The 27,500-nt window shown below is 36.5% G+C and overlaps 2 protein-coding genes across 4 annotated transcripts in view; both read left to right on the top strand.

Annotated features, from left to right (window-relative positions):
• Positions 1-8,032, top strand: part of si:ch211-261a10.5 — a 16,499-nt gene extending 8,467 nt beyond the window's left edge. For all 3 annotated transcript variants that reach the window (XM_073923372.1, XM_073923373.1, XM_021466317.3), the window contains one exon: positions 6,938-8,032. In XM_073923372.1, coding sequence (XP_073779473.1) covers positions 6,946-7,866 — 921 coding nt within the window. In that variant the 5' untranslated portion in view covers positions 6,938-6,945 and the 3' untranslated portion in view covers positions 7,867-8,032. The remainder of the gene's footprint in view (positions 1-6,937) is intronic.
• A 6,648-nt stretch (positions 8,033-14,680) lies between these two features.
• Positions 14,681-27,500, top strand: part of calm3a (calmodulin 3a (phosphorylase kinase, delta)) — a 38,792-nt gene continuing 25,972 nt past the window's right edge. The window contains 1 exon segment of the mRNA NM_182967.1: positions 14,681-14,796. Coding sequence (NP_892012.1) covers positions 14,794-14,796 — 3 coding nt within the window. The 5' untranslated portion in view covers positions 14,681-14,793.

Raw genomic sequence — 27,500 nt, 5'->3', positions numbered from 1 at the left:
CTTTCTTTCTGTCTTTTCATTCTATCAGTCTATTCTATTCTATTCTATTCTATTCTATTCTGTTCTGTTTTATCCATCTATCCACAATCTGTTTTTCCGTCTATCCATTCTTTCTGTCTGTCTCTTTCATTCTTTCTATCAACCATTTCTTTCTACCTTTTTGTCTCTTTGTCTGTTTCTTTCTTTCCTTTTATCTGTCTGTTTGTCCATCCGTCCATCTTTTGTCTTTTTGTCTTTCTATTTTCTGTCTGTCTATCATTCTATGCTGTCTTTCTATCTTTTCCTCTCTGTCTTTCAATCATTCTGTCAATCTATTCTTTTTTCTTTCTTTCTTTAAGTACTTTTGTACTTTCTATACTTTCCATTTGTCTGTCCATCCATCCATCCATCCATCCATCCATCCATCCATCCATCAACCCACCTATCTATGTCTTTTGTCTCATCCATTCTTTGTCTAATTATCTTTCCAACCATCTATTGACAATCTATTTATCTGACTATCCATTATGTTTGTCTGTCTGTCTGTCTGTCTGTCTGTCTGTCTGTCTGTCTGTCTGTCTGTCTGTCTGTCTGCCTATATCTCTGTTTGTCTGTACGCTTAAAAAAAAGGTGCCACAAAGAACCAAAAAGCTGGTTTCACAGCGATGCTTTAGAAAAACCTTTTTTGGTTCTTCAAAGAACCTTTCACCAAATGGCTTCTTAAAAAACTTTCTTTCTTTGGTGCTATAAAGAACCTGTTTTGGTACTGCAAAGAACCATTTTTAATGTTTTTTTAACCTCCTAAGACCCGAAGAATTTTTTTTCTTTTTTTTTCTGTGATTTCCTACATCCTTTGGGTTAAAAAAAATTCTACAATTTAGAGTTTTTACATTTTGTTTTTATTTCTAATTTTACCGCATGTCCACTGTAATGTACCACAGGACCATTTTTATTTCAAAACGACCATCACTCAGACAACAAAACTGTACAGGATATGGCTGTAAAGGAATATTAATCCAATAATAATGTAACAAAAACAAACCAAAAGCCATTTTTTCCTTTTGTATTGAAGTTTCTGAAACAGTTTAGTCTGAAAGAGAGCCGAACTCAAAAAATAAAGAAAAACAACAACAAAAAAAGTGATGTTAATCCAAAACAAATTTAACATAAAAGCAATTTAAAACTGATTGCCATTATCTAATTGTCTCTAATTCTCTAATTGTCGGATTGTCAGACTCTAAATCAGAGTCTCCCTCAACTTTTTTATAAAGACTCCTTTCTGCTTCAGTTCTGCCCCTACAACATGCAGTCATTAATCACATTAAGATGGTCCTGGATAATATTTTGAAACACAAACAAGTTAACAGCTTTGAAAGCTAGTTGTTTCTGACAGTGTGTGTGTGTGTGTGTGTGTGTGTGTGTGTGTGTGTGTGTGTAATAATAATAGTAAAAAAACTGTTGAAAAGCTCAATTTTACATACCTCTCTTCCTCTCTTCTTCCCATAAAATGTGCTTTTTTGTATGTCGGCCATTTTGGATGCAGTGTAAGAAGTGGTTCCTAGTATGTCAGCCAATCAAATGACATATCACTAGAAAGCCCAGGATGTCCTCTGAACAGTACAACAGGACTTGACAGAGTAGCTAAAATAAATAAATAAATAAAAATAAAAAAATTAATGAAAACGCAATGTCCACTACAGAGGACACAAGTCAATTCTTTCCAAATGCAGTCAATAAAGAAAAAACCTGGAAGAAAGATTAAATATTTATTGCTAAAACAATTTATCTTGTACAAGTCAGTCAAATTATACAATGTTAAACTGGAAAAACACAAAAACATGCAAAAATTGATAGTTCTATAATCAAATTTTTTTTTCCACATTTTAAAATATTTTATACATTTGGTTCTCATTTCATTAACACTTTAGTTTTCATTACAATTCATATTAATTACAATTAAACAGTAAAAATGAATAAGTGAAAATAGATTTTACAATGAAATTACAGAAAACTACACAACAATACACCCTTATAACACTATATAAAATAATAATAAAAAGACCATAAAACAGAAAACATAAAAACATATGAAAAACATATGAAAACATAAAAACAGAGAAAAACAGCACTATCACAGAGAAAGGTAATTGCCAAAGGGTTAGGGTGTTACAGATCAGATTTGCACATTCAGATTCATCAATTCTTCAGATCTACAATATGTCCACATCGATTAAACCCCGTCATGACATGATGGGAATCATTGTAAACACTAGTTAATTCATTTTTTTATCAGCACAGGTACATTTAACCAAAATAAAACAGTAAAACTGCATGCCTATGTAAGGTTCAGACTCCCAAAACCAAAAAGTTTCCAATCTTATAAGAAGGATTATCAAGGTGAGCTAATCAACTGAAAAAAAAGCTTCAACATTATTTGCATTTGATTCTGTGTATTTTATATATAAATATATATATATATATATATATATATATATATATATATATATATATATATATATATATATATATATATATATATATATATTTTTTTTTTTTTATTTATTTATTTATTTTATTTTTTTTTGTCCAACCATCTTGTGATTATACAAAGTTGTTATAGACTATGTGAAGCTTACATAGCTAACCCATCTAATTCGGTTAAATATGTCACCTGAATCACCCAGAAAAGTTTTGGACTGAGCTAATAAATCCAGCCCATGGTTCTCCCTCAGAAATGGAAAGCTCATCAACAGAGTTCTCATCAGATCCACATGCTCATGTGAAGAATACATGTAAATAAGAGGAACCTAAAGTTAGCACAAGATGCATTAAAATAAGACAATCAGTTTCTAGTTAACTTTATTTGTGCTGGTCTGTACAAATTCTCCACTGTTTATGTATTTGCAATGACTTGTATGTAATCCACTCACCTAAATACTTCACATTTCGTATCAATGTAGCATAAGAGCTCCATCCTTTTAAAGACAGCTTCCACTCTGGTCTCCAGCACATACACAAATTGAGTCTGCAATACACCCCTTATTTGGGGACAAGGGGAGTCATGACTGCTTGTGGTACTTTACACCCGCCCAAAACAAGCCCTCAAGTACAACATTAAATGTAGACATTACCTTAAATTCCAGAGTGAAAAAGGCATCATCAGCATACTTCAATTTCAGACCAGACATGACCACTTGACCCTCTGAGGAATAAGACTGTTTGTTTGACGTTGTATTGCTGGAGGAAAATGACTGAATTAGAAGCATTTGTGAATAATTAAATTTGTTTGTACAAACAAAAATGACTTACCATGCACAATCATATAAAAACCAAGCAAACAAACACACGTTCCCAGTAAAATTGTAAAAAAAAAAAAAAAAAAAAACGCACAAAGACTATATTTTAAAAAAATCTTTGTCTAATATTTACTCAGCACCGGGTAGCCAAATAGCCTAGCCATGTTTGTTTTTAACACAATTTTTTTTTAGAATGTTGGAACTACTGAAAGAAAAAAAAAGGAGTTTGTAAATAAAACTGCTCACAACAAATCTGTGAAAAACTTGACATTTAAAAATCTAATCAAAATGAGGAAGACATCAATATTACCTTGAACAATCAAGCGATGGGCGATTGGTAGCATCAGTTTTTCAACATCAGTGACCATGGCGCATGGCTGCAAAAAATGATAATTATAAAAAAGAGAGTGGTATAAGATTTAACATTTAACAGTCTTGTCTGTCTGCCTGTCTGTCTGTTAATATGTCTGTTTTTATTTAAAGAAGAATGATTAAAAATAGAATATACTGTCTACTTTTTCTTTAATATTTGCTCCTATACATGCAACTTTCAATATCATCTAAAGTGAAAGTCGTTATTCAATAAAATTAAAATTAAGCGCGCCCGTGTGTGTGTGTGTGTGTGTGTGTGTGTGTGCGCGTGTGTGTGGTAGGGTGTACAGTATGTTGTATTTACCCACTAATGCAATACTCTTTGTTGACATAACGTCTGCTTATTCTCTAAATAACCCTTTTCTATTCATACATCTGTTCCTGTGTTTGTAAAAGCTATTAACTCTCCCATTTTAAGACTCCTCATGGTCATTAACTTGAGGAAGAAACAATGAATAACTATTTAAATGTGATAGCAATCTTTTTAATAATCTTGCCTGCTTCTGAGCTTATCTTTCGGTGATGAAATAGAAAATCAATTTCCTGATTTAAATCCCCAGAGCTCACATCATTATAGCTTTGTAATCATGGAGACACTTAAACAGCTCTTAAAATGTACAATGTCCAATGCAAAGTATTGCGTGTCGTTAAACAAAATGAAATCTGTAAATGTCACCAGAATTCTTGCATAACATAACAAGGATTTCCTTAAAGGGGTAGTTCAACCAAAAATTTGGTTATCATTTACTCAACGTTCACTTTTTCAAATCCTGTTTGGGTTTCTTTCTCTTGTTGAACCCAAAACCAGTATAAACATGTACTGTATAGTATTGTAATTTTTTTTCTACTATGGAAATCAATGGGTGCCAGCAACCAGCATTCTTCAAACTATCTAAAATATATTTGTGACAATAATTTTTATTTTAAACCATATCATACAATTTGACAAAGTTTTAAAGTTTCAGTTTAGCAAAAATATTAAAATAAAACTTCTGTGTTTGCATGTTCTCCCCGCATTCGCATGGGTTTCCTCCGAGTGCTCTGGTTTCCTCCACAGTACAAAGACATGCCTTTGTGTGCTTTCACCCACTGGAGGGGGTAGATAGGTCTGCGACCAGCACCTCCATGGCTGCAGGACCAGACGGCTGCCAGCCCTCATCGGACAACACCCATATCCCCTGTTCCCATCCCATTTGTCAATGTTGTGTCTTGTCCGTGTGCTTTCTTGAGCTAGATCGCCTGTTTTTCTCCCCGTCTCTTGCTCTAATCAAGAGCAAGGTTAGAGGGTATTATTTTGCCTAACCCTCCTGATGTATCTTACTTGCCTTTCTAAATGCCACCTCCTGTGACCTGTCTTCCCCTGAAAATTGTGATGTTTGTGTACGGTTGGGGGGTTCAATTTCACTATACGAAAGTGTATGTGACAAATAAAGGCCTGATTTGATTTGACATGCGGAACAGGTGAATTGGATAAGCTAAATTGTCCGTAGTGTATAAGTGTGAATGAGTGTGTGTGGATGCTCCCCAGAGATGGGTTGCGGCTGGAAGGGCATCTGCTGCGTAAAACATATGCTGTATAAGTTGGTGGTTCATTCTGCTGTGGCGACCCCAGATTAATAAAGGGACTACGCCGAAAAGAAAATGAATGAATGCATATATCAACACAATCTCACAGCAATTCGTAACTTTGTGATTTAGTGGCTAATTCGCATTAATTCGTACAATCTAATTTGTATAATTTATTACGATTTGCTCATCACCCAATGACGGTTGGGGTTAGGGGTGCCACGCCTCCTTTTTAAAATCGTACGAGTTAGCTAAACTGACAAAACGTAAAATACTTACGTTTCCTCATGAGATCAGGCTATATATATATATATATATATATATACACATATATATATATATATATATATATATATATATATATATATATATAAATCATTTCTTGGTTGAGCCTTCTTACTGAAAGAGTTTAAACTAAACCAAACCTAAGTGTGAACACAGCGTGAATTTATCAAAATGTGATTAAGTTTTGCACATGCGAAAAAACCCCCCCTGATTTCTCAAGTAAAATCTTCAGGGTTCTATTTTGACGACCCAGGCGCAAAGTACAAAGCGCGGGGCGCAAAAGCATTGAGGGTGTGTCAGAATACACTTTTGCTATTTTAAGGATGAAAAAATCCGCTTTGCGCCATGGCGCATGGTCTAACAGGGTTGAGTTTATTCTCTTAAAGATTTATAGGTGTGTTTTGAGAATCAACCTATCAGAGTCTCATCTCCATTCCCTTTAAGAATCAGTTGCGCCGCGTTCATGTTTCTGGCACATTTAATGCTAACATTTTTTAACTTTTAAAAACAATAATGAAAATGTTTAATACTATGCTAGCATGAATAGGTTTAAATAATAATAATAAAATTAGTCACTTACATATTTCTGGCCTCTGTCCTTAACTACTGTCCTTAACTACTATGTACTTACATAAAAAATAATAATTTAATAATTTAATAATAATAATTACGATGTACTTACTGTGTTTATAATGTATTTGAGAACACTTGTGGTGCTTTTGAGTTGGGATAGAGGTTGGGTTATTGACCTTATTCTAAAATGTGGAAGTGCGCCTGTTTTCGCGATTGTCTTAGAACTTCCGTTTCAGTCGCCTATGGGAGAAATGACAAGGAATAATAAACGGCAAAAAACGGTCAAACTACTTGCTCTACAAACAAATGTTTGCATGACTATACAGACTAAGTAGAATAATATAATAAGAAAATATTAAATTGCAACATCAAGCAGCGTAACGAGCAGTTGTTAACGTCAAAAAATGAATGGAAGTGAATGTGACCGGAAGTCGCGAGACAAAAAGATTCAAATGGCAGCGCCCACTCGACAGCTGAGAATAAGGTGAATAGACAGGTTTGGTGGCATGGGTAGGTTTAGGGGTGGGTTAAGGTGTAAGGGATGGTCAACAGTGTTTTTACAAATGTAATTACAAAAGTTAGTTACAGATTTAATTACATACAAGTTTGTAATCAAGCATAAGTACACAGTAAATACATGTATTTACACAATACATATGTTTTGACAAACTATTAATTCCTATGTAAGTACATAGTAGGTAAGGCCACTTGATATAAAGTGGGACCAAAACAAATTAAGAATTGTTTTGTCTCATCTCATAATTCCATAGCAAACTTTGTAATACAGAAAGGGCAAGACTATCAGCAGGATAGCCAACAACATCAACAACATTATTGCATTAACTACTTGCGTGTTTCCATATCAGGTTTTGGGATGGCAGCACCAGCTACCCACAATGGAAAAATCTTCCTAATCTTCTATGGGCTGATAGGCTGCGCAACCACCATGCTATTCTTCAACCTCTTTCTGGAGCGCATGATAACACTGATTACATTCCTCACGAACAGATGTCGAAAGCAACAACAAAGGACTAAACAGAGTAAAAGACACATTGTCCCAAATGTAAACACACATCCAGAAAATGGAGACATCCACGAGTCATGGAAACCATCCGTTTACTATGTTACCCTCATTCTGGCAGTAGTGGCACTGCTGGTGAACTTGGGGGCATCAGGCTTGTATTCAGCCATGGAGGATTGGAGCTATCTGGAGTCGATGTACTTCTGCTTTGTGGCTTTTACCACCATGGGTTTCGGGGACATGGTGAGCGGACAGAAGGCCTATTATGAAGTACGTTGGGTTTACCAGGTTGCCAACTCTTTAATGATCATCCTTGGCGTCAGCTGCACCTACTCTCTTGTCAGCGTCACCGCTATCATCATCAAACAGATGTTGAACTGGATTTTGGCCAAGCTGTTCAGCATGCACTGCTGTTTCTCCATCACTACTCCAAAAGTCAAAGAAGCAGCCAATCAGCAGATCCAGAACGCGAGCAGCCATCAGAGCACCTGCCATGTGGTCAAGGCCTCTTGCTCCTCCAAGAGCAAGTGTAAGTGCGCCAGCTCTGCAGTAGAAACTGTGTGCCAGAGCGGGGACACAGCAAACAGCGCTCCAAGCTTTGAACGCCAAATCAGACATTCGGACAGACTGTCAGAGGATGGTGCAGCAAAAGAGCTCTGCAGTGCTGTCAGCAAGAACCGTCATCTCTGTGTTATGCAGGAGGATGTGAGAACAGTTGCACTGTCAAATCAGCAGCAGCAAGAGACAAACATTAATCCTAGTCCCATACTTTAACACAAATATTGGTTTTAAGGCAATAAAATAATGTAGAAACTGTATGAAAACCTGTAAGTGACGTGTTGTAAGTTATATTGTTATTGAAATGTGTAATACAAGATTAAAAATGGAATTTTACTTTGCAATAATAAATTGTAGGTGTGTTTAATAAAATAAATAAAATAAAGGTGTGTTTGATTAGGGTTGGAGCGAAAATCTGCAGGACACCGGCCCTCCAGGAACAAGTTTGGTGACCACTGGTTTAATTTAAGGTAACTTCTGTAGATCCATGTCACATTTGAGATCTGTAGAATTATTGTGTGTATTTTGCAATACTTTCTTTAACTACTGTTCAAATGAGGTGTTATAATATAATAAAGGACATTTAAAATACATTCTGATCAAAAAGTTCAGTATCTGAATTTGTAAAAGTAATTGTCAGGACTCTTGTGCTTGTGTTTACCTTCCCCATGTGCTCCTGTGTTTGTCACATGATTCCTTTGTCTCCTTTGCCGCCGTCATTAGTATTGATGTGTTCTAGGTGTCCTTCGTTTGAGTATTCAAGTTCCTGGTTTCCCTTTGTTTCCTGACCATTCTCTATCATATCTCCTAATCATTATGACAGGTGGTCAACACTTGTTTGAGTGAGAGTAAGAGTTTCTGTAGTACTGCGCTGCAAAAAGGGGTGGGATTAAACAAGATATATTGCAAATATTGCTGTTTTGCAAATAGTTTCATTGCTATCATGGCTCATCAACCTTTAATAAATAGGAACAGATCACATGATCATCCAACACAAGAGAATAAAGCTGCAGTTCACTAAAGTTTGAGCACAGGAAATTCTGTTGTACAGCGCTGCAAAAAGGGGCGGGATTAAACAAGATAATTAGACATTTAAAAGGCGAGCGATTGGTCCATATTTTAAATTTCTGTCTGGTGAGGTCATGTTTTGATCTTCGATTGGTCTCACATAATCAAGTGATGTGATTTTGCAGGTCAGAGTTCACCAAGCTTGAACTTTCCAACGCAGCAAACTGCAAAACTTGTGGCACGAGATTGCGTTTCTGGTCTGATGCATTCGTATGAATGTCTATGGGGAGAAAAGTGCAGTGTGACCGCAGCCTTAAGCTTCACTTGACTGCGTGAGCACAATCGAGGATCAAAACATGACCTCTCCAGACAGAAATGTAAAATATGGACCATTCGCTCGCTTTTTTAAAATGTCTAATTATCTTGTTTAATCCCGCCCCTTTTTGCAGCGCTGTATGACAGAATTTCCTGTGCTCAAACTTTAGTGAACCGCAGCTTTATTCTCTTGTGTTGGATGATCATGTGATCTGTGTTCCTATGTATTAAATGTTGATGAGCTATGACAGCAATGATACTATTTGCAAAACAGCAATATTTCAACTTAGTTCAGATGTAAATTAGCTTTTTAGTTAACTCTGGCACAACACGTCATGTTGCACATTGTCCCTGTATAAACAAAACAATATATGAAACATAACAATGAGCACTTATCAAAACAGAATTAATTAATCTTGGTTAATGTTGCTAAGATGACATGCCTTGAGAAAACCTTGGCTGAAAGTTTCTGTTGTGAAAATGAATGCTTTTACAAACCAAGAGAAAAAGAAAAAACATGCTAGCAGCCAATTGCTAGCATGTCTTTCTAATGTTGACAACACAAGTGTTTATATGTTTATATGTTCCTAGCAAATTTGGTGCATCACTATCATCTTTTAACTTTAAAAGAACATTAAGGGCATACTCACACTATGTACAGTTGCCTTAAACCGGGCTAAAGCGTGCTTGTCCCCCCTCCCGTCTCCCCCGATGGCCCGCACTCACATTACAATCGGGCCTGGGTATGATTACGTCAGTGATGATGCGCTGGTCAGAAGCGCTCTCGCTCAGCACAGTGGAGATTTCTTTAGTTACGTCGTTTGACGTGCAGTGACACGCAGTCAAATATTTCAGCGAACAGATCAGCCGCTTTTGACGCTCTTAAACAATCATAAAGTCCTCGTGCTGTAGGAATGAGGTTTGCTGAAGGTGCGCAGCTTTCGTGCCTAGTGAGAGGTTTGGGTCTTTAATAACCTAAGACAGTTTGCGTTCATTGAACAGTGAGAATGATTATTAAATCCACATGAAGTGGTCCCTTAAAAGTCACATCTCGCTTTCAGTTTCGAGCTTAGGCACGTTTTGCACTCACACACAAGCGTACTGCGCCAAAGCCCGAGAGAACTGCGCTCAGGCCCACCTCTTCCAACCAGGCCAGGGCCAGCCAAGTGAACCGTGCCTGAGCCCGATTCAGCGTACTCACACTCCTCAAACGATCCGGGAAACGGGCCTGGGCACTGTTCGGATAGCATAGTGTGAGTACGCCCTTAATAACACGTTTAACACTACTGGTGAGGCTAGCACATTGCTAACATGGATATCTAACATGTTTTAACATGGCTTAAAATGTTTCATGTGCAAAGCTAACATGTTTAACTTTAGACTAATATGTATATTAAACATGTTTGACATATTAACAGCATGGATTAATATGTTTCTAGCACAACTCATTTGTTGCAATGCTAACATGTTTTAACTTTTAAAAAACACAAATTACATGTTTATTAATATGCTAGCATGATTAACACAATGCTAGCATGGGTATCTAACATGTTGAGAGAATGATTTAACATGTTTCTAGTACACTTAACCCATTTGTGACAATGCTAACATGTTGGAACTTTTAAAAACAATAATGATAATGTTTAATACTACGCTAGCATGTATACGTTTAAATAATTATAATACATTTAGTCACTTACACACTTCTCAATTTTCTTCTTGAACTCTTAGAATTTGTGTTTTGTTGGTTACACTGCAAAAAATGCTGGGTTCCACATAATTCCTTTATGTTGTCCCAAATCTACAAAGTTAGATCATTTTTTTCCCACAAATTTAAGTCAATCGAACATAAAACAATTAAGAATTAATAAAACAATTGTGTTGTTTCATCTTATTGTTACATAGCAGTCTCTTTGTAATACAGAAGGGGCAAGGCTATCAGCAGGTAAACCCAGTCACTTTTACAAGAGCCTAAGATTTAGTTTCTCACATCATCACCTTTCCAATGAGTGTAATGCCACCCTACATAGAAGGAGACAGAACTAATTAACTGTGTTAAAAAGCCTGAATGTATTTCAGTCAATCTAAGCAGAATAAATACAATGTGTTGAGAATTAAAGGTGTGAAAGAAATATTGCAGATGGATGTACCTGTCTGTAAGTAAAAGTCATCCCACAATAAAGCAGAGAACATTTACAAGCTAAAATACCCTTCACTGCAGTTTTTTGGAAACTGGCTTCACAAAAATACCTTAAATACAAACAAGTAATAATTAATTGATTAACTCTCTTTTAGGGTGATAAAATTGTGATTATTTATTGCATACAATTTTACTGTAAAATGCTATTAAATGTTTGTATATGAGTGTGTTTTGAAGTTAATGAGTTGCTATATCATAAAAGAACACAATATGCTTCAAATAAATTGAAGAACATTTCGAAGTGGCTATGGTTAAAAGAAAATCAAGAAAAAATAAGTTGGCATTCATTTATGGCAGGGGTGTCCAATTCTGTTCCTGGAGATCTACTTTCCTGCAGAGTTCAGCAAAAACAACTAACCAACCAAGTAGGATGTAAGATCTGAAGGAACACTTGAGAATTAAAGACAGGAGTGTTTGATCAAGGTTGCAGATGAACTCTGAAGGAGGGTAGATCTTTGGGAACAGGATTATAGAGGACCACTGGTGTAAGTTGGGGCGCCTTTTTGTGTGACGCTTACATGTTTTCCCCATCTCTGCATGGGTTTCCTCAGAGTGCTCTGGAACAAAGACATGCGTCATAGCTAAATTGGAAAAAGTGTGTGAATGGGAGAATGGGTATTTCACGACACTCTATGTTTGGGTTGCACAAATTACTGCACTCTCAGGACTGGGTTGTAGCAGGCAGGGCATCTGTGACAAAGTAATTGTGAATTTCAAGAGTTTACACTTAGATATTGTTTGACAACTGTTAGCAGGTTTGGCATGCTGTCCCAGGAGAGAACCCTGAGCTCGGAGATAGTTGAGCCCAGGGCTCCCGCCAGGTCCATAGAGCATGTGAGGGGAGTACGAGATCAGATAGTTCTGGAGAGCTCCCCTGTGGTAAAGGAAGAAAGGAGGAGAAGGGGTGGATGGGGGGTTTCTTCAGAAAACGAAGATAAGCGAGTAGATCTAGCTAGGCTACTTATGAGTTAGGATCAACATGATTGGCTAAATAATGAAAGTAGATGGGTGGCCAGCTGCAGTCAATCATATCACGTGCTCCTCTCGAAATTAGTTTGTAAAACTTCACTTATTCTGTTGTGGCAACTAAGTTGAAGGAATTAGAGTGGTAAAAACCTTGACCAACTATAGGGATATTTTACAGTTTGGACCCAAAAATGACCAGTCTGTCGGATGAAGAAAAGCCAAAGTTCAATTAAAAAGAAAGTTTACTGAAGTTAGTTTGCAGTTTTATCAGCAGAAGCAGGCTTTAACACTTACAATGAGTTCCTAGCCCGCTCTGCTTACAAACACAAACCATCAACAATCATACTCTCACATAACTTTATTAACTGCGTCATACAAATAGGTTTTTTAACCATGCCGCTCATAACAAGATGCCCCCCTGGGCAATCGCCCATGCATAAATCAGCCACTGGAGCTGACCCCAGACCTGTGAAATGACCCAAAAATGAAAAGAACACACAAACAAAGTACAATCTGTTTCTTATATCTATTCTAAAACATAAAGTCACTTACAAAAGCTAACACATATTCTAATATCATATCATGTAAATAAATAAATAATGAGGCTGTTTATTAAGAAATGAAATTTAGTATTTATCTTTTATTAGGAAATGTAAACATCATACTTTAATAATGATGATGATTATTATTATTATTAGTAATAAGTAGGATATGGTTTATTTTTAATTGTTTTGAAAAGTCTACGTTTACAACACACATGCAAACCACTGCAGAAATGTTCTAACCAACAGGCTCGTGTCATATACAGTGCAGATAATTAATAAATAACCCATTTTAAATTAAAATAATTAAAATATGCTATGTTTTTTGTTTTCACTAGCTTTGGAGATGTAACATAGCTTTTAAATAATAGGTCATCTAAAGCTTTCTTCATAAGCCACAACTGTGTTCAAAAGGACATCATTGTTTTCAAAGTGAACTGCGAAGAGAGTGCCATTGCCAATATGAAGATCGCTAAAACGCAAATTAAAAAATACTTTGAAAACAAATGACACTTAAGAAAAATGACTGCTAGAATAAATGCTAGAATGTTCTAAACAAATAGAGCATGGGGGGGGGTAACTGGGAAAAGAAGAACACAGCCAGGATCTATGTTTATAACTACTGCTCTACAGGTGTAGTTGCAAGCGTACAAGTTTGCAACGCATTTTGTGAATGTTCGTTGGAACGACAGATTTGAGAAAAGCCAAATCAACAAACTATGTTTGAAATAACGGAACTTGTGACCTTAGTTGGCTAACGATGGTTTTCTGAAAGGCACCCCTGGCTGGGTAAATCCTGAGAAAATAAATAATTTGGCAAACAGAAAAGCAATCACACACATTATTTCAGTTTACTCTGAAGTGTGTAGACACTATAATCTAGGTTCTTAAACATTCAACCTTATTAATAATCTTAAACACATGAGAATTTATGTGTTACTCCATCCTGGAGCAGACAGCATTAGAAAATCCACACCTTTACTACTACAGTGTTTGTCCACCATGGCAATGGTGTGGCTATGAGACGGCTCCGCCTTTGTTGAATTCGAAGTTCCTTCTGCTCAGTCTATAAGATTGTCAGTAAAGCACTCTTGCAGAGCTGCTTTCTAATAGAAATTAAAGTGTAATTAAAAATGTAAGTAAAAAAATTGTTTTCCACTGTACATTTACAGTACTCATCGAAAGTATTTCCACTTCTCCAATTTATATACTCATCTAAAGTAGTTCTGCTTCTCCAATGCGAGGTACGGGTTAACATGTTAGGTGAGGCTCACTTTTAAAGGCTTCCACTGTGTTCTACCAATACACCTGCAACTTTTTAGAATCTTGTGTGAGGTATGGATCTAAGCAAGCCTTATCATTACCACAACATGATGTATACACACTGCTGACCATCCAAGAGAATTGATTCAAGAGAATGATCAGTAACAGGGTCACTACCAGTATTATTGGATTTGTGACATACAAGAGCAGCAGGCAGCAGCCACTGCTCAAGAACACCATTCCATATAGCATCCATTGCTTTTGTGCGGTGGTAGTGATGATTTATATTATTAACTACATTTTTATGCTATAATGCTGCTCTATGCAGTCTTTTAGCTAAAATCAAACCCGAAATTAATAGTGATGTGCAAAATGACAAGGTCCATGTCACTACTTAAGAAAGCATAATTCCTTGGATTTGATCATTCTTCAAAACATTTGGGATAGTAGATAATTCAGCAAAAGCAACACTGTTCTTGGTTTTGGGATATTTTAAATGGATATATTACATAATATGCCTTTAAAATGTTAAAAAACAGCACCTTCATAAAATGAAATTTTAAATCTGGAAGCATTATCAAAATAGAAAATAAACCTGAGAATCAGTACGTGGCATCATCACATTCACACATCCTGCATGTGTGCGGTAATGAGATGAGCAGGCGCGGAGGGATACTGAGTGTAAATGAGGCCAGAGCGCAGCTACACCTCAATCTGCGGCTCACTCACTCACATGCACACACAAACACACAGAGGAGCAGACCCTGCGTATATACGTCAACCTTTAAAACACAAAAAGCTTCTTTCTCCTGATTTTACTCACATTTATCAACCGGGCTTTGTTTAATAATGGTGAGTACAACCTGGCTTTTATCTCCGTTTTTATTCCTAGCTAACAGTTTAGCCGCTTTAGCATCTTGTCAGTTGACAGCTAGGAATGATTGTACTACTCATTAAGGATCGCGTCTATTCATTTTAAGCTGTAAAACGTATTCATAGCGTGTGTTTCTTTAGTGAAAGTTTAAAATTATCAATGTTTATTTAGACATCGCGTTAATTAGCCTGTTAGCGCTGCCATATGTAATACAGCAACATGCGTGTGATAAAATCATATATTATTCGCTATCAATTAACCTAAAATTAATTTAGAAATTGATAACATTGCATTTTAAATCGTTCACGCTATTGCTCTCGCGCAAACTGAAGGCTGTCAATCACATGCGCACCAGTTAAGGTTTGTTAACGTTACACATTCTTCAATGCAAACAAGCTATTTTGTCAAAAAGTCATCTAGGAGGATGCAAATGTGTAATGAAATGCTCCGCACGCGTGGTGTCTGCTCATAACACTGTCTCTTATGTGCATATCATTACTTTGCATGTAATGCATCATTAGTGTTGCCTTCACGCAGTGTTTCTGCTCATCTCGGTGTGAACAAGTGACTGGCTGCTAATTTTACATGGGCTGAGCTCATTGCCTTTAACAGAAGGATAAGTGTGGGCGTGGTGGTGTAAAAATAACCACCAGCAAAGCATATGCGCTCAAGTCCCTCATTTCTGGAGGAATCTGCATTTTAGCTTCGCCTTTACAAAGTTTGCAAACGTCCTGCAGATATAATGTTCTCCATCTGCTGCATTTGAATGGCCCAAAGTTGCAACATGTTGGGTAGCTGTTGCTCAACGGTACAGAAAATCTGCAATTCAGCATCAGACGATCGTGTAGCTGTATAAGGCATAAATATGAATGGAGTGGGCTGTGAAGTTGCATATTGCAGCAGGTTGAACTGCAGTGACGAATCCTGGATGTCCCCCTCCCCCTTTTCCCCCTGCATTGAACCAAATCATAGCTGGTGCAGCAACACGCTGACACTGGATCTGCAGTGCAGACACACACGCGCACACACATTCACACTCGCTCATCAAATTGGAATGCAACTCGGAAAGACTCCTGTTGCATGACAAACATTTGTCCCGCTCATGCTCCTCTTAATCCACAGTAATTGATGCAGTCATTAAAATGCGGTAACAGGCCTGAGAAGCAGCGCAGAATATGTTACCCAGCAGCAGTGGAGCCTGCCTGCATCCAAACCAGCCATTTAACCATCCGTGCAGCTGATCCTGGAGTGCATGTCTGTCTGATTCCATCTTGATGGAGGGCCAACAAACCTCTCCACTAGCATGAAGTTTGGATTATTGGTTTATTTAATTTTATCGGTGCTGTATGCCAAGGCAAACAGCTTTATTAGTGTTGTGTATTGCTGAGGGTGACACATTTACTTATTTTCAGTGAGTCTTACAGTTTGAGGAACCAAGTTGTGCAGAGGTCAGATTTACAGTTCTCCACAGCGATTGATGAACAACATCTATTAAAATCCAGTTGAATATACTGAAATTAAATTTTAACAAAGGGTGCTTTCACACCTACACTTTTGTTTCGGCACCTGTCTCGTTTGACAAGTTCGCGCGGTTCGTTTGGCATATGTGAACAGGGCAATCGCGCTCTGTTCCGCGCCAAAGTAATCGCTCCGAGATCGCTTGAATGAGGTGGTCTCGGCTCGATTGGAACGAACCCTGGAGCGGTTCGATTGCAGTGAGAAAGCGATCCGATCCGAGTGCGGTTATATCACAGTGTTTTATGGATATGTAATAGGCATACGGCGATATGAAGAGAGAATTATGAGTATGGCAGGAAGTTTCGCGAGTCTCCGGATGCCCGCAAACGAGTGATGATCTCCCAGTGATCTCGCGTCTTCCTCCCGGTCTTCAAATAGGCATCGTCGCGCACCCTTCTCACCCCTCCCTACCGCATCTCTCCTCAGACACGCCGCACACACGCTGTCAATCACCACCAAACCACCACCTCTCTTGACAGCTGAGCGGGACGCTGCAAAATAAACCCTGACACTCTGACCAATGTGAGGAGAGTTTACTTGCACGTGACTTGTTTTAGCTCTTTTGGTCTGATTAGAAACTTTGCAGTGTGAAAGCCAACCGCTTCAAGAGCAAAGAGAAACAATGTAACATTTGTAATCTCTGTTTCAGAACAACTGAGTCGATTCACAGGTGTGAAAGCACCCTTACTGTTTGAGGAACCAAGTTGAGCAGAGGTCAGATTTATAGTTCTCCACAGCGATTGATGAACGACATCTATTAAAATCCAGCTGAATATACAGAAATTAACTTTTAACAAAGGGTGCTTTCACACCTACACTTTTGTTTCGTTTGCCTCGTTTGCCCAGTTAGAGTGGTTCGTTTGGCATATGTGAACAGGGCAATCGCGCTCTGTTCTGCGCCAAAGTAATCGCTCCGAGGCTGCTTGAATGAGGTGGTCTCGGCTCGATTGAAACGAACCCTGGAGCGGTTCGATTGCAGTGAGAAAGCGATCCGATCCGAGTGCGGTTATATCACAGTGTTTTATAGATATGTAATAGGCTTACGGCTCTATGAAGAGAAAATTATGAGAAGGGCAGGAAGTTTTGCGAGTCTCCGGATGCCCGCAAACGAGTGATGATCTCCCGGTAATCTCGCGTCACCCTCCCGGTCCTCAAATAGGCATCTTCGCGCACCCTTCTCACCCCTCCCCACCGCATCTCTCCTCAGACACGCCGCGCGCTAGTGCACCTTGTCAATCACCACCAAACCACCACCTCTCCTGGCAGCTGAGCGGGACGCTGCAAAATAAACCCTGACACGCTGACCAATGTGAGGAGAGTTTACTCACACGTGACTTGTTTTAGCTGTTTTGGTCCGTTTAGAAACTTTGCAGTGTGAAAGCGAACCGCTTCAAGAGCAAAGAGAAACAATGTAACATTTGTAATCTCTGTCTCGGAACAACTGAATCGATTCACAGGTGTGAAAGCACCACCTTATTCAATTTAATGATTAAGAGGATAATTACATTACACTAACGCAGTGTTTAAAAATGTAATTTTGGTCTCTTGAAACCAAGAAACCAAGCTGCTGCTGATGATGTGACAACAAAAGTGATTTGATGTGTAATCTTAAGAAACTGTTACAGTTTTACAAAATATTTAGCAGTTTTCAATAACTATAGTTTCTTGAGCAGAAAAATCTGCATTTTAGAATAAATACTGCAGGACCAGTGTGATAATAAAAGAATCAAGTAATGATGCTGAGAATTCAGTTTTCACATCACATAAATGTTTCTTTTTTTATCATACTGTAATTTGATTATATATAATTCAAATAGCATTTCACAATATCATGGTTTACATTTTTCATTTAAAGGGGTGGTCCATTACGATAAGGATGGGTATTTCTGACCATTCATCATTTTGATTAATCCACATGTTTGACAAACAAGTGCTCAATTAATCAGGGGTGTAGCTTAAACAAGAGGCGGGGCATGTGTGTGTCATAGCGACAATTAAATAATATTCAATTAAAATATATTGTATTTAAAGCCCTGTTAAAAATATTGTTGATAAAACTATGACAGGTTTCAGAAAACAATTAAATAAACACTGTTGGGTTGTTAAAAATCACCATCAATATTGGTTGACACATAAACATTTAAAGAAGTGGAGCAGTGGCATATTTAGGCATGGGCAATATGGTCGATGGCCAGGGCGGCATCTTGCTGGCACAGAGTGTGAAAAGAAACAAAAACAAAACAAAAAAAAAAAACAAGCCCCAGTAAAAGCTTTGAGATACAATTAACTTTATGCAAGTGTATTAATTTAAAATTAATCCCAGAATAAAGACCTTATGGCCATTCGCATTTGTTGTATTTTGCATGCACAAGTTTGTTTTTGTCTATGTGCATTTGAAACAACGGTGATGAAAGCAACTGATGCATGCATGCGTGCAGAAAACCATTCAGGGCGCTTTAAAACAACGGCAAAAAAAAAAAGAAAAAAAAAGAAAACAAAGTTATTTTACAGTATTATCCCCTTCAATATGTGTCTTATTATTTCTATAAATATTTTAGATTCATTTTTAAAACTATAACCTACCTTTTTCTATATTGTTGACAACAACAATAAAAAAACACACCTGATACTCTGCATTTCAGTTATTTTGTTCAACTGGCATTTACAGAAACAATATTTTACTTCAACAGCAACACAACATATCAAAAAAAGATTATTATTTTTTTTTTGTAAAAGGTTTGCAAAAAAAAGTTTCACCAAAACTTATCCAAACGACAGTTAAGTAGCCCATAGCCTAACTAAAATTACAAGATAGCATAATTTGGCTGCGTAAACTTAAAATAAAAATAGCCTGAATATGTTTTTTTTTACCACAGCTATAAAACTTAAAGATGAGGTAAAATAACATTTCTTTCAAAATGATCAGTCGGTGGAGGTAAATAAAATAAAGCCAGCCTAATTTAACTATGCCGCTTGCTCTTAAAACAAAAACAGCCTAAATATTTACCATGCATGGCTAATAAAACTTAACATAAGAACTACATGTTAATTCAAAAAACATCAGTCGGTCTACATGCTCCGATGAAAGCCGAGTGCGAAGTTTATTTACAATTAGACTGGCGGTGGAAAAAAACCCTTCAGGTTACGGACATACACCCTGTACAGTGAAGGGGCATGATTCAACTATAATAGATGAAGCTGTGAGTCAGGACCTGTAAGCAATTTTTTTTGTTAAAATGGATTTATTGCATGCATAGTTTCTATCATTAACATTATGTTGCAGCACGGCCATAAACAGGGATGTAAACAATGGGAAATGCTGTTTGGCACCACTAACAATTTAGCTACAAATTTATATTTTTCCGTCAAACTGCTGTAAACTACCACAATCTTTCCCAGGGCGTCTAATGTCTCTATGCAGACGCTTTCTGTGCGTTCTACATCTCAAATAACAAAAGATCAGGATCGCAAAAGATATGTGAACATTTCATATTACTTGCGTATCCTTATAACCCAAATATATATGAAAGACACTTGTCAGATTTTATTTTAGAGAGCAGGCATGAGGTTCAGTTGTATCCTCTTCATTAGACTTCTGTTTTCAATAGCGATTTTAACACTTTTAATATAGGAAGTCCTCGGCAATGCACAGACCATTATTAATTAGAAATCTAGTATACATAGTTTTAGGTTAGAAAATGAAAATCTTGAATTTACAAACAGTCGGCAAGTATCAAAGAGCAGATGTAACGCATTGATCAAATGTAGTTTTCAGTCACGCTCATGTAAGTCATATTCAACTCGTTCAGTTTTGTCTTCATTCATTTTTGATTTCCGTCTTCAACACATGATTTATTTACAACACATTTTTAAACATAATAGTTTAACTAACTCGTTTCTAATATCTACTTTTTTATCTTCCCCATGGTGACAGTCAGTGCATAACATTTTACTAGTTATTTTGCAAGACAGTTGTATTCAAAGTCCCTTTAAGCATTTTACAGTCTTTTATTCAGATTAAAGTGTAATTTAAAGACTCAATCAGTTAACTACGAAAGTTAAAAAATTTGTCAAATTATTTTGTAACTGATTTGTTGTGGATATCAAAAATATACAGTAAATATTTCTTAAGGGGGCTAATAATACTGACTTTATTTTTAATTAAATTAAAAACTGCTTTTATTCAAGAAATAAACAATAAGAAATAGGACTTATTATGACTCCAGAATAATAATTGTTTTAGGAAACACTGTGAAAATTTCCAGAAATATTATTTTAAATGAATGAGTGGACAAAATAAATTGACTTTAACTGTTGGCCTGTTAAAGTTTACAGGTTCAACAATGTGCTTTGATGTACTTGAATGTTAGAAATGTGTTCTCCTACACCAGTACAAAGTTACTTGTCAAATAAATTAACAAGGAAGATTATTTTGAGTTTAAGTTATTTAATTATCTTGTTTCTGAAGACTGCAGAGTGATGCATGAAAAAAAGTAATATGCTAAAGTGTGCTCCCAAAAGTATGTGATGTTTACTTTAAACTTAAGTTATATTGTTCTGTTAAAATTATTTTTTAAAAGATTTTGTCAAATAAACGATTTTTATAAACAAGTTTTATAAACAAATAAACAAGTCAACCACCATAATTCTGTGGCTAAAAAGTATCAATTCAGGCACCGTTTTGGCACCGTTTTAAAAGTATCGATTTAGCGCCGGTGTCGAAAAAACCCAAACAATACCCAACCCTATGGACCACCTCTTTAGGCAGATCAGCGTTGCTGAGATTCTCTTATAAAATCATAACGAAATCCCAAACGTTTGAACAGTATTGCATTTTGCAATATGAAAAGTTAAATATTTATTCATAATAGATTTTTTGGACATTTTAGACATCATTCACATGGAAACCAATTTAGCTCAACCCGCAGAATTTTAATATAATTTTAGCATTTCATCCACAAGACACCACTTTTTGGATGAAAGTCTATATAGTGAAAAAAATCAATATGCCTCCTCTCACATAGCCAAGTAGATCAGTAAAGCACCACTTTATGGAAACAACAACACAATGGCGTATTACAGAGCTGTGCTAAATGTATTAGTGCTATTACAATAAAACCTGGTGATGCTGTGTTAAACAGACGACCAGTGGAGACACATTAACACTCACGCATCAGATATTTTTAATCCACCACTGTGTCCTGTTTATAACTGTACTCAGCACACCAAATGACTTTATGCACATGCTCACTGCATTCGTCGGGGATTGTTGTGCCACATGCAGCTCTGTCTGTATTTGTTTACAGCGCCACATATTGGTGTGGCATAGGTATTACACTGCTTTTTTTAATTTTCATCTGGACGCAGACATTTTCTGAAACCATGCATGTATGGACAACAAAACTTTTAGAATTTGCAAAAAAATAAAGAAAAAAAATATATTGTTGCTGTTGTCTGGACGTATACAGGGCTCGAAATTAACCTTTTTGCTTGGTAGCACCGGTGCTCCTAACTTAAAAAATTTACGGGCATCAGCCAAAATTTAGTCGCACCCACCAATTATGAGCACCGTTACTACACGTTTTATACAAACATATTTATTGTATTTGAAATCAAAGCAAAAAAAAAAAAAAAAAAAAAATATATATATATATATATATATATATATATATATATATATATATATATATATATATATATTTTTTTTTTTTTTTTTAATATATTTTTTCACCGGCCCTGCACGCACTGCTTAAATGAATCTGTTAACGGTATAACTGTGCTGTTCTCACAAGTGCTGTCTGATATTGCACTGATTCTTTTGACACATACTGTACCTTATGCATACATGTTAATAGCAATACTGTAGCGATGTTAGTTTACCTGAAAACTCCATCCCACAGACTTTTAATAGCGAACTTGAAGCCAATGGAAGCCTTCTACTCTTGGAAAAGTGTAGATGGTGGATTAACATTCAGCACATGATCACTAGTAAAATGTCATTATTTGTAACTTTAGATTCCATGGTTTCTAAAACAAAATCTGTTAGTTTTATCTTCATTCTCATCTTCAGCGCTTTACAATTTTTTTGCGGTAGTAGCTTTCCCTTTCATCTGAAGCCAGAAGGCACTGACTGAGTGATTGACAGCTGATATTAACCAATCATTCGCGTTCAGTGCTAGAGCAGTGGTGGGCCAATAAGAAGAGCGTGAAGGCAGGGCAAGTATTACGGACTTGGTTTTGTTTACTGCAGCAAGTTGACATGACAACTGTTTTAAACCATTCCCGAGCGCTGCGCTTCGCTTTCCAAGTGCAGACAGAGCTTAGAGATGCATTCTAGGGCTGCTCGATTATGGGAAAAATCATAATCACGATTATTTTGGTCATAATTGTAATCACGATTATTCAAAACGATTATCAGTTGAAGTCAAAATTATTCACCCTTCTGTGAATTTGTTTTTATATATAAATATTTCCCAAATTATGTTTAACAGAGGGATTTTTTTACAGTACTTCCTATAAATTTTTCTTTTTCTGGAGAAAGACATATTTGTTTTATTTCAGCTAGAATAAAAGCAGGTTTGAATATTTTGAAACCTATAATAGCTCGATATTATTAGCCCCTTTAAGCAATATATATATATATATATATATATATATATATATATATATATATATATATATATATATATATATATATATATATATATATATATATATATGTATATATGTATATATATATATGTATATATATGTGTATATATATATATATATATATATATATATATATATATATATATATATATATATATATATATATATATATATATATATGTATATATATATGTATATGTATGTATATATATATGTATATATATGTATATATATATATATATATATATATATATATGTTTGATTGTGTGCAGAAGAAACTACTGTTATACAATGACTTATCTATTTACCCAAATTAAGCCTTTGAATGTCACTGAATACTAGTATCTTAAAGAATATCTATAAATATAATGTGTAAAATATAATTTGCTGTCATCATAGCAAAGATAAAAGTAATCAGTTTTTAGAAATGAGTTAAATCTGTTGTTTAAATTGTGCTTTAAGCATCTTCACTGTATTTTTGAATTTATTATATTGATTAATTATAAAAACAGTCGGCAGCAGCAGGAATAGCGCACGCTGTCTTTTTAAGAATAGTGCGGCTCTGATATGGTTTCTCTTTCACTTGTCTTTTGATTCTCAACTTGTTAGTTTATTACACAAATGGAGTTAATATGAATAATCAATAAACAACGCGCTCTGACACAAATGTGCATGTTTTGACCATTAAAGCGCTCGCATTAAGATCGCGTTAGATGTGTGTGTGCGCAAACTCACACACACGCTAACTGTCCGAGGCTAGACACGGCGCGTACAGCACGTGCTCTTTTGCGCTTTTAAAAATATGAATGATGCGCATCCCGTGCTGCAAAAGTTATATTACAGCACATGGTTTTAGTCATTTTCACGTGGAACTGAGCTTTGCAGAGGCAAAGAGTTTTCACACGTGTACAACTGGAAAGGAGTCGGTACGCGATAGAATAATCGGTTATCTCGATTAATGGTTTTTCATAATCGTTAAAAGCCAAAATAGAAATCGAAATCGGATTTTCGATTAATTGCACAGCCCTAATGCATTCTGCGTGAATGTCTCCCGAATCCGCGCATGTGGTGAACATTTTGCAGTAAAAACTGGTCGCACACAACAATTTTAAGCACTCGCAGAAATGCTCCCAAATATATTTTAAGATCGCATAGATAAAATTTTGGCCGCATATGTGACCAAAATGGTCACAATTTCGAGCCCTAGTATAGTTGGTTATATTGTAAAATAAGGTAAAATCAAAAAAAGGTGTTCTCTCTATAATATTTTATAAAATGTTGAGTCAAACTAAAGTTCATTAATTTTCCTTCGGCTTAGTCCCTTTATTCATCAGGGGTCGCCACAACAGAATAAACCGTCAACTTATCCAGCATATGTTTTATGTAGTTTACCTATACCGCATGTCTTTGGGCTGTGGAGGAAACCGGAAGAAACCCACACAAACACGAGGATGACATACATACTCCACACACAATTCCAAATGGCCCAGCCTGGGCTTGAACCAGCGACCTTCTTGCTGTAAGGCGACAGTGCTAACCACTGAGCCACGGTGTCAACCTCACCAAAGATATATTACAATATATTATATTTTAATAATTTTTTCCCCCCATCTATTATCATTTTTATACATAAAAGATAAAAGGTGAGATATACTAGTATCATAAAGTACGGCTGCTTGATTATGATATAAAAAAAACATATGATTATTTTGGTCAAAATTGTTATTACGATTATTTAAAATGGTCGTCCTTAAACTAATTTTATGACCAAAAATTTATGAAATTTTATGAAATTTCACGATTCTGAGAATGGGACAAAATAAAGTCCTCAAAATGATGTAAAATAAAAAAAAATAAAAATAGAAGGTGTCATGGTGGTGCCGTGGGTTGCACAATCGCAACACAGCAAGAAGGTTGCTGGTTCAAGCCCCATCTGGGTCAGGTGGCATTTCTGTGTGAAGTTTGCATATTCTCCCATGATTGTGTGAGTTTCCTCCAGGTGCTTCGGTTTTCCCCACAGTCCAAACACATGCGCTATAGATAAGCTTAGGCCAAATCCCAGTTCTATTTTTGTACCCCTATCCCTTCCCCTTGGCCCTTAAAACTGAGTATAAAGGGGAAGGGCTTCAGAATTTACCCCTAAGTGTTAGGACAGCACTACATCATCATATGCCATCGTGATCTCTTGCTTCATATGAGATCAGAAGATGGCGACTGCTGTAGTTATTCCAGTTGTTTTAGTAACGATTAGAAAACGATTTTCAGGAAATCGTTGAAGGCATATCTTATGTTATCATAACGATTTAATGTGGCAATAAGATCATAAATATACTGTGCATTTACACCCTGCCCATATTCATCCATGTAGACCAGGGATTTCAAACTCAATTCCTGGAGGGCTGCAGCCCTGCTCAGTTTAGTTCCAACCCTAATTAAACACCTGATCAAACTAATTGAGTCCTTTAGGCTTGTTTGCACACTACAGGTAAGTGTGTTGGAGCAGGGTTAGAACTAAACTGTGCAGGGCTGCGGCCCTCCAGGAATTGAGTTTGACATCCCTGATGTAGACACACCAAAACAACATTAGCGCTATAGCAGACATTGTAAAAAGCTCATTCCCAGCCACTAGATATTACTGACATGGTATTTGAGTATCATCGAGTGTCAATGTTGTTGGACTACTATACAGGAGTTATTGTTAGGGACTATTGATAGCCAGTCAAAGTTTATTTAAAATGCGCTTTTTAAAAACAAGTGCTTACCAAAGTGCTGTACACACATTTACACCATCTAAAACAAAGGACAAATACATCAGACACATGACTTGCATATAGTATTAAAAGGCAAAGAGTAAAAGTGGGTTTTAAGACTAGATTTAAAAACAGAAAGGGTTGCGGCCTGTCTAACATAGGGAGGCAAATTATTCCAAAGTTTGGGGGCCACCACTGCAAAGGCACAGTCCCGCCTGGTTGTTAACCTTGCGCATGAAACAGCCAAAAGTAGCTGATCAGTACATCTAAGTGCCCTTGATGGAGTGTACAATTGGATTAATGATGACCATAGATATATACATTAGATGTCGCCTGACCTATTGTTGTCTATTGGATGGAATTGGTCAATAGCGCCGCCATCTTGCTACAGAGTAGCGCTCCTTTGAAATGAATGTGGGACCAAGGTACAGTGGAGGACTGTGGCCATCCAAAGCCTGAGATATACACATATACACATATATCTATGATCGGGAGTTTTCCTGGATGTTAGTATGTAATTTTTTTTTTTTCTAATTACGAAAATTATAATTTTACATAACTTTTCTACATTGATGGATCAGTGACCGCACGGGCATTCCTGACAAAAAGCTTGTATTTGTGTGTACAGAAATGTACTATTCACCCTCCCTGTTAAATTTAATCTAATCCGTGTCCTGAAACACAGCTCCTCTCCTGCTTTCACTTGTCATACTGACGGAGGGAGCGATTCGTTTGTGAATGAATCCCCCGAACGACTCTTTCACGAGCCGACAATAATACTAATAATACAGTTTCTGGCACCGCAGCATCTCGTTGTCATATTTCTTTTGCATTGTTTGCTGATTTTATTCAACAAAACTTGCATAAGCTGAGTGTTTAGTGCGAGTTAGAGCTGCTTTGCCGTATGGTGAATGCAGTAAGAGACTGTATTATCATCAATAACGTTACCTGATTAGCACAAAAGTTCAGAACATACAAAAACAGAAAAAAACTTAATATTACCTATGAAGTGTTCTGCCTTTGTGCTTTGTTTTCTTTATTAGCTCGTTACTACACCCGTAGACAGCGCTAAAGTCTCGCATCTTCACGTAATAACACTGTCTTGATTAGTGCGGTTGAATGACATTTGTCCTGGGAGCACTGTACCAATGTGGCGGCGCTATTGACGCATGCTCAGGGTCCTTATGCGATATCTAGTGTGTGTATATATATATATATATATATATATATATATATATATATATATATATATATATATATATATATATATATATATATATATATATATATATATATATGAATTAGGACAAGTTTCTAGGTGCTAGTCCATTTAGGCATTTAAACACCAAAACTAAAATTTTAAAATGTATAATAAACTGCGAAATTTATAAATAGTGAAATTTAGCCATTTTTTTCAAAGCATGACTGTAAAACACAAACGCGGTTATGAATATATTAAAACCTATGCTTGTTTGTTGTAAAAATTCGTAATAAGGACAAAAATTTGTGGATCTCTTTACTTCCGAGTGCTGCTGTGGCTGGTGTATTCTGGGAAATTTTCTTACCCCTTGGTTTCGAGTGTGGCCTTGAAAAATCTTTGTTCGAAGGGCTATCCACCCCTTCCCCTTTGCCCTACGCCTTCAAGTTAAAGTGAATTGAAATACTCCTACCCCTTCACGGAAACGCGCAAAACGAGGGCTAGTGGTAAGGGGAAGAAGCGTTAAGGGGTAGAATTGGGATTGGGCCTTAATAGGCCGTATGTG

The sequence above is a fragment of the Danio rerio genome, chromosome 15, assembly GCF_049306965.1.
Source record: "Danio rerio strain Tuebingen ecotype United States chromosome 15, GRCz12tu, whole genome shotgun sequence".
Classification (NCBI taxonomy): domain Eukaryota; kingdom Metazoa; phylum Chordata; class Actinopteri; order Cypriniformes; family Danionidae; genus Danio; species Danio rerio.
The sequence above is the reverse complement of the archived record's forward strand: the minus strand, read 5'-3'. Positions and strand labels throughout refer to the sequence as shown.